Source organism: Gekko japonicus, unplaced genomic scaffold (assembly GCF_001447785.1).
Source record: "Gekko japonicus isolate JY-2015 unplaced genomic scaffold, Gekko_japonicus_V1.1 scaffold709, whole genome shotgun sequence".
Lineage (NCBI taxonomy): Eukaryota > Metazoa > Chordata > Lepidosauria > Squamata > Gekkonidae > Gekko > Gekko japonicus.
The window spans coordinates 230,788-239,535 of record NW_015169796.1 but is presented as its reverse complement, the minus strand read 5'-3'; the positions used below and the strand labels follow the sequence as shown (position 1 = coordinate 239,535).

General features: G+C 48.1%; 1 protein-coding gene across 1 annotated transcript in view; it reads right to left on the bottom strand.

Annotated features, from left to right (window-relative positions):
• LZTS1 (leucine zipper, putative tumor suppressor 1) overlaps positions 1-7,657 on the bottom strand; it is an 11,310-nt gene extending 3,653 nt beyond the window's left edge. The window contains exons 1-2 of the mRNA XM_015417062.1: positions 7,313-7,657; positions 1,148-1,975 (exon numbers count right to left, since the gene is read on the bottom strand). Of these exons, the coding sequence (XP_015272548.1) occupies positions 1,148-1,975; positions 7,313-7,657 (1,173 nt within the window). The remainder of the gene's footprint in view (positions 1-1,147; positions 1,976-7,312) is intronic.
• Between the last annotated feature and the right edge of the window lie 1,091 nt (positions 7,658-8,748).

Here is an 8,748-nt window from a genome sequence, read left to right as displayed (position 1 = left end):
ACAGTACTATCTAAACCCTCTGCTTCTCTGCATTACGGTGATCAAGCCCTGTTGTGAGTTCTTCTGTTATAACAGGGTTAAAACACCATTTTCCTGGATGGCCCAGGATGGCCCGGTGTCTCTGGTTAGCATTTGGCTGGGAGACCACCAAGGAAGTCCAGGGTTGCTACATAGAAGCAGGCAGTGGCAAACCACCTCTGTTTGTCTCTTACCCTGAAAACCCTCTGGGGTCAACATAAGTTGGTTGCAACTTGACAGCCATGTTCTACCACCAAAACATGGGGGCATCTTCAGCAATCATCACCTCAATTTTACGGAACCCTCTCTGTGGAGGCCCAATTGGTGTTCTTTCTTTGTCTTTTAGGAAACAGGATAAGACTTTCCTCTTCCACCAGGTTTTTGACAATTATTAAGGACGTCTAAAGATTTTGGATGTTTTCTGGTCCCTAGTCTCTTGGACGCCCCTGCCCTGAGGCTTTCATATAAACCGTGCTTCCTCCCCACTCCCAGTAGTTCATTTAAATTGTTTTCAAAGGTGGGTGGGTCTGATCCTAGTTCTCCTGTAGTTTGATACACAGATCCAATGCAGAAAGAAAGTTACCACAGGGAAAGCCAGATGGGTTGTCCAACCCTATCTTAAGAAGCCCAAAAGAAAAGTACTTGTGGGAAGAAGATGGATAAGAAATTATATAAGAACATAAGAACATAAGAGATGCCAATGTTGGATCAGGCGAAAGGCCCATCCAGTCCAACACTCTGTATCACACAGTGGCCAGAAATACCAGTGCCATCAGGAGGTCCACCAGTGGGGCCAGGACATTAGAAGCCCTCCCACTGTTGACCCCCCCAAGCACCAAGATGACAGAGCATCACTTGCCCCAGAGTCCCTATCTATACCTTGTGGCTAATAGCCACTGATGGACATCTGCTCCATATGCTTATCTAATATCTTTCCTCAATGGCCAACAGACCATGTCAGAGGCACCCTGCATAGATGAAACTCATGCAAACTCCTCTTTTGAGTGTACAGGTGTCCAACTCGTGGGCACCACAAATCATGTGCAAGTACACACTTGGATCTATATGCACATGCAAGAGGTTGGATCCTGTATATTATGGGCACTAGGACTTCCTGATTCATACCTACCTCCCACTGTGTTTCCTCCAATGCCGGAGCGAAGGTGGTCTTCTCCTTCTCGTAAGACCTCAGTTTGTTCTCCAGCATGTCCTGCTCCTTCATCAGGTTTGCCAATTCCTCACGGAGCTGCCTCTTCTCCTGCTGCAGCTGGAACACCTGGAGCTGCAGCAGCTGCTGTGCCCTCTGCGACTTCTGCGATGCCTGCTTGAGCTTGTTGTTGCATTTTTGCTTCAGCCCTTCCATCTCCTCCCTGCAACGCCTCTGCTTTTCCTCAAAGTTCTGGCAGGAGGTGATCTCCTTCTCCTCGAAGCTGCACTGGAGGTCCTGCAACTCCCCTTCCCTCTCCAGCAGCTTCTGCTCCAGCTCCTGAATCGTTGACTCGTCTGTGGAGATGGGCGAGCGGATGCAGGAGTTCTTCTCCCCGGCAGGGGGGTGAGCAGAAGGCCCTTTGCTAGGATTGAGGATCTTGGTGCCCCCGTCAGAGAAGGACAGGGCCTTCAGGCTCATCATGTTACTGTCCTGCAGGATTGCGCTCTGAGTGATGTTGTGGGCGGAGCCTCCAAACCGGCTGATGGGCCCTACAGGGGTGACAAGAGGGTCCAGCTGGTAGCTGCTGGCAGTGCTGTGGGTGGGGAGGCTAGACATGGAATTCCTCCCTGAATCGGAGAGTCCTCCCGAACAGGGAGCTGGCTTAACTTCCAGGTCCTTGGCTTTGTCCTGGGACTGGAGCTGCTGGGAGGGGTGGCTGCCATGTTCTGGAGAGGAATGGAGTACCGTGTTTGAGCGAGGGAGCACAGGCTTGAAGGCTGTGGGCCTTGAAGAACTTTTGTCTGTGGCCTGGAGAGATGGAGAAACCAAGTCAGTCACAGTGCAGAAGCATCACTTACTCAGCCTGTTCTACCCCCCTTCCAGAGACTCCCCCTCCCACAGCTTTGCCAGTGCTTGTACACACAAGGTTGGCTTCCATACCTAGCTCTTGCTCTGCATTCTAGCGGGGTTGGGATAGTGTGGATGAGAAGGTGCATATTTCCTATATGGTTTGGGACCAGCATACCCAAAGGACTGCTGACTCCCTTATGAGCCCCCACAGCTACTATGGTCCTCTTTGGAGGGCCTGCTTCGGGTACCCACACCTTCTGAGGTTAGGCAGGGGGCAACAACCCAGGAGAGGACCATCTCAGTCGTGGCACCAAACATCTGGAACTCTCTCACCAGGGAAGTCCACCCGTCCCCTTCTGTTGCCGTCTTCCACCAGCAGGTGAAGATTTTTTTGTTTCTTTTTAATTGCCGTTTTTATGTCTTTGTATATGGGTGCTTTCACAAATGCTAAATAATGCAGTTTCAATCCACTTCAGCGACCCTTTGCAAGTGGGTTTTGCCATTTCACCCAGTAAAATCCAGTCGCAACATGCACTGAAAGTGGATTGAAAGTGTGTTACTAAGCGTGTGTGAAAGCACCCTGTATTTCAACTCTGGTTTTAATTTGTGTTAATGGAGGTGTGGGATTTTAATGGTTTTAAAAGGCGATGTTATCATGTATGTTTTAAGTTGTTAGCTGCCTTGATGGACTTTATGAGGGCAGAAAGGCAGGATATAAATTTTGTAAATAAATAAATTTCCATGTTCCCCTGCCCACATTTGATGCCTTTTCTTCTCCATTTCCGTTCACACCACCACTCCCCCCCCGCCGCCACCTTTGGGCTTGCTGTTTTCCCTTTTAAATTCTAGAATAGATAAATAGCTGTAGTATTGTAATATTAGATATACCTCCCACCATTAAAAAAAACCCCCAAATACTGGCAAAAAGCCTCCTGGAGGCAAGGGGGAGGGGAACGGCATGGCAGAAGGAGGAGGAGGAGATTGGATTTTTACCCCACCCTTCACTCGGGAGTCTTAGAGCGGCTTACAAACTCCTTTCCCTTCCCCTCCCCACAACAGACACCCTGTGAGGTAGGTGGGGCTGAGAGAGCTCTGACAGAAACTGCCCTTTTTCAGGAACAGCTGTGCCAGAACTATGGCTTGCCCAAGGTCATCCAGAAGCTGAGACTGGAGGAGTGGGGAATCAAACCTGGTTCTCCCAGATTAGAGTCCGCGCACTTAACCACTACACCAAACTGGCATGTAGAAAATCTCCATGTGGAGGCTGAATGTATGAAGCTGCCTTATACTTGGGCCATCAAAGCCAGTACCTGTCTACTCAGACTGGCAGTGGCTCTCCAGAATCTCAGGCAGAAGTCTTTCACTTCACCCAGAGCTGGATCCTTTCAACTGGTGATGCTGCAGGAATTGAACTTGGGACATTCTGCATGCCAAGCAGAGCCTCTTCCACTGAGCCATGGATGTACAGCTGTTGCAGATGCCTCCTACACAGGCAGGTAGGCAGGTTCCCTCCCGACCTCTTCAATACACTTCAGCACAAAAACCTCAGCTCCACTCTACAGAGAGTACTTAGCTTAATAGTTAATCCAGCATCTGAACGGGTTCTCCTAATGCTGCCTCCTGAGGCCACTAAAATGCATTGCCAAGATATAAAATGAGCCAGGCTTGATCAGGCAGAAGCCATTATCGGTATCAGGGCTCACCTCTGGGAGTCACAATGAAGATGCCACTGAACAAACGCAGGGATTGTCTTGACCTCATCACTGAACAAGCATGTGTGTGTGTGTGTGTCAGAGGTGCAATGAACACAACAGGCCGGCTCATTTCCCAAGGATGGGGCATCTTCAGAAATCATCATCTGATCTCTCTTGCTTTAGAAAGTAATTAAGCACAGCAAGACAACAAACTAGATTATTTCCAGGGGTGTGTGTATGCGACTTGGTTGCTGTATTAGTTTGTTCTAATTAGCACAACTGCAGCCCCCCTCACTGTTCATAATACCAGGCATAGCTCTCTGCAACTCACAAGGCCTGTGACTGAACCAAGTAGGAGCAGAGGTTAATTGCAATGCGGAAGGGACCGTATGTCAAGGGGGCTGCTAAGATTGGCTGAATTTTCTTTTGAAACGAGTGTAGAGAGATCAGTTCTCTCTCTCTCTCTCTTTCACATACACAGAGAATAAGAGGAAGCGGAGGAGGAGATTAGATTTATACCCCACCCTTCACTACCTGAAGGAGTCTCAGAGTGTCTTACAATCTCCTTCCCCTCCCCCTCCCCACAACAGACACCCTGTGAGGTAGGTGGGGCTGAGAGAGCTCTTTTGAGAACTGGTCCTGAGAGAACAGCTCTGAAAAAACTTGTGACTGACCCAAGGTCACACCAGCAGCTGCATGTGGAGGCGTGGGGAATCAAACCCGGCTCTCCCAGATTAGAGTCCACACTATTAACCACTACGCCAAACAGGATTCAAACTAGGGCAAGGTTCTCAGTATTCTCACGTTATGCTCACCAGAAGGGACAGGATTGCTCCCAATGCCTATCGCACGAATGGAAAACTATTAAACTGGTACAGCAATATGGACAGGACTCTCCGGACACTCTTGTGGCTATTACACCATGCGGGTACTAGGACTGTTGGAAAAACTTTCCTGGAGTCAGAAAGGATCGGGGTGGTGGTGGTGGTACATGTTGGATGTCCGCCACCATAAGTGCTTTCCGCTGACAAATTGCTGGATCCAATCCGTAGGCTCCATCCTCATGATCAAGACCAAGTGGGAATGAACATTCCTGATCATGGAGAGAAAGTCGATGTGGATAGAGCTTAGATTCAGGTGGGTAGCCGTGTTGGTGTGAAGCAACAGAACCAAGTTTGAGTCCAGTGGCACCTTTAAGACCAACAAAGTTTAATTCTGAGTATAAGCTTTCGTGTGCCTGCATACTTCTTCAAGTGTACATGCACATGAAAGCTTATGCCCAGAATTAAACTTTGTTGGTCTTAAAGGTGCCCCTGGACTCAAACTTGGTTCTGTGGATAGAGCCTGTACATCTGTACACGGAGGGCAGGGCCAGCATGCTCACTCCAGCTCTTCACGTGCAGTCTTGCTTGTGGATGTGTACAGGGCTCGCCTAGAAGATAAATGGTATATTTGCAGTTTGCAGGTAGGTGTTCCTGTTGGCCAAGAAACTCACAAATGCAGGTAAGCCTAGACCCTTCCATGCACCAGTAGAGACAAGGGGGAGTGCAGCCACCTTCAGTGGAGTTTACCTGATGTTCAAAGCACACATTATGTGGGAGAGCGACAACCGAGCCTTCCTTTAATGCAAGAAAGCAGCTGCATTCAAAAGACACCTGTACTGTTCTCTTTTCCTCACTGCAGCTATTCACCACTCTGAGCAGCAAACTTGAGAGGAGAAATGGTTGGGGGGGGGGAGGTTAACCTCCCCTCCTCCAGTGCCGTAGTCTTGATCCAATTCCCCCCACACACCATTTTTTTTAATGTTAAAAGAAAATATTTGGCAATCTGATTGCGACTCTCTCCCACGTAATTGGTCCCAAAGACTCTGCTGATTGGTGCTGCTGGCTATGAGTCATTTTCCCTCACAGGATCACAGCCAGGGCACACAGGGCAGAACAAGTAGAAACTGTTTACGCTGAAGGCATTAACAAAAGTAGGAGGCATTAGGAAGTGTGTGTTCTCACAACAGCTACATGATTTCCCTTCAACAGGTGAACCCTCACAAATGTAGACCTCAGGGGGGGATTTCAACTTGAACAGAATACAGTGGCCAGGTAAACTGGGCCCTATCCTGGGTAGGGCTGCCAAGCCGCGGCGGGGGATCCGCACGTCTTCACAGGATCCCTGCCGGGGGGACAGCGATACGCGTTGCACGCGTATCGCTGTCCCCCACGGCAGGGATCCTGTGAAGACGTGCGGATCCCCCGCCGTGGCTTGGCAGCCCTAATCCTGGGGAATGTATATTTCTCCAGTATTTAAATATCTTCTTTGGCTTCCTGTTTGTTTCTGTGAACAACCAAAAGTGCTGACGTTGACCTATAAAAGCAACAGAGGAGCCAGTATGGGGTAGTGGTTAGAGCGTTGGACTAGGATCTGGGAAACCCAGGTTTGAATCCCTGCTCTGCTGGGGAAGTTTGCTGGGTGGACGTTTGCTGGGTGACTCTGGGCCAGTCACACACACTCAGCCTAACCTACCTCACAGGGATGTTGTGAGGGTAAAAGGAAGAAGAACAACGTAAGCCACTTTGTGCCCTCATTGGGGGAAAAGCCGGGATATAAGTGAAGTAAGCAAACAGTCTGTTGACTGAAGCAACTGAAGGACCATCTGCTCCCATATGAACCTGCTTCATGTAAGCACCATCTAGCCTTTACGAGGCCGTTTTTGTGGTGGCGTCCTGGTTGCGGAACTCTCTCTGAAAATGCATTTGCCTGCTTTCGTCCTTAGTAACATCTTGACAACAGTCTATCTTATTTTCCTCTGCTTTTAATGGCAACCCGTGCCGGTCAACTATGATCTGCATTTTATGCTGCTAACCGCTGTTTGCCTGCAATGTTTCACCTGGCCTTTATCGTAATTAATCTGATGCTTATTAAGTTAAAGGCTCCTGCTAACTGTTAGCAAGAAAGTCTACCATTATTCTCTTTTCGGCTCCTTCGGACCAATGCTCCCTCTAAGCCGTGGAGTCTTGTCAGCAAAAATTCTACTTTGTGAGCTACTGGCATTAACGTTGTGAGCGAGCGATTTGGCTACTGCATAAATTAGTTTGCTCTGGAGCCCTCCTTCCTGAGCTAAGACAAAAATGTGTGAGGCAGAGGCTAAAAAACTGTGAGCTAGCTCACACTAAGCTCAGCTTAGAGGGAACACTGCTTAGGACAGTAACATACCACAACTAAAATATCCTCAAAAGAATAATCTGCTCTCACCTACTGGTTAACTTATTGTTCAAGCTTAGCGTCTTTAAACTGTGCTATTTACAACTCACCCCTCCTGTACAGTCTGGAAAACCACGTAGTCTGCCTTCATTATTTCTTTGATGCAGCTAATGCATCCCCAAAAGGAATTAATTAGCTGTGCGATTAATGTGCCTCTGTTTATTCCATGCCTTCAAAACCCCATGGAGTTGCCCTAAATTGGCTGCAACTTGATGTCACTTTGCATCACCACGATTAATGTGCAGTTCCCGCCCCCCCATCAATGCAGCAGTTGATGGCTCTCCAGTATTTAGCCCACATGAGAACATAGCTGCATTGAGACCAGATTTCACATAACACAACTCACTAGTTCCAGCTGGTTGGAGCCTGGCTTTGGTTTGGGTGGTGTCGGGGTGCCATAATCCACGCTGCTCCTGCACGCCTGGCTCCCCAGCTCCCCACCAGAGAGTGGGGTGTAGTCCGACCGATGAGCCTTCTGGTTGACCTTGATGTAAAAGAAGTCCTCATTCTTGTTCCCCTTAGAGCTGGACTTGTTGTGGCCGGTTTCCTGGGAGAAGCCAAATTTCAGCAAGCCATCTGAGTATCTGTTCAGCTTCTTCAGGTGAGACGATTTGCGTAGCTTGTACTGTGAGGCCCGGCAGTGCTTGCTGTGAAAACTGTGCCCAGAGATGAGGCTACTGACACTTCCCATGATGCTCCTGGATGGAGGGCAGGCACAGAAGGGAGATGGGCCTGGCCGTGCCTTCTAGGGGGACATCCTGACTGCTGGGAGAGGAGTCTGGTGCTGTGGTCATAGCAGAAGCCTCACGGTGCCAGGAAGCAAGGAATCTGGGAGAGATGGGATGAGAAACAGGTGAGAAAAGCAAAAAGGTAACCAAACCCGGGCAAAAACAGTCACAACAGAAATGAAAGTTGAACTGGATTTGAGATGATCTACATTCAAGTCCTGCTTCTGCCAGGGAGACAAGGCAAAGTAAGTCACTGTGTTCAGTACCTTACCTAGATATCACTGCAACCTCATACATGCAGAGTATGCTCACCCCTATTTTTTGGTCTTTCTTACCCAAAATCTTTAAACCCCCCCCCCCATATGTACTATCTTACCATCCCACGTTATTGCAGATCTTTTTTGTTTGCAGGACTGAACACTATACCTACAATGGGGTTTTGCAAGGGATATTTTTGAATAGGCTCTACACTGACAGAATTTGCCCTTGTGGCCTTAACAGGATTGATACATCCTTTCACGCCCTGCTGGAATGCAGATTTTTTGAGATTATGAGGGATTACTATATTAAGCCTTTATTCAACCAATCATCCCCCTATACTCCAGAAACCCTGGCTCTGCTGCTCAGTAATAAAGATCCTAAGATCATTCTAGCAATTGCAAAATTTGTCTCAGTCCTTTTAGCCCTTGCATCTAAAAAAACCAAGAAATAAGTGTCTTCTGCTGCGGAAGATTCTTGAATCAATGAGCTTCTAATGGTACAAAAGGAAAGGAAAGGAACCTCAAACAACTTTGCAACTTTCACAGCACTAGTACAGAACAATGTTGTATTTAGGCTTCAAAAAAAAAAAAAAGGTATCATAAACTCCAACAAAACTTTTATTTGGAGGACTATACTTTAGACGACCCCAAGAACAAGAGAAATAAAAGACACAAACATTTTGTAACACTTTGCCCCAACAAGGACCTGGTGCCTACTTTACTTTCTTTATGTGCCCCATCAAAGCCCACCTTTCTCTGTGTGTAAAGTGCCCATCAAGTCGCACCTGACTTAT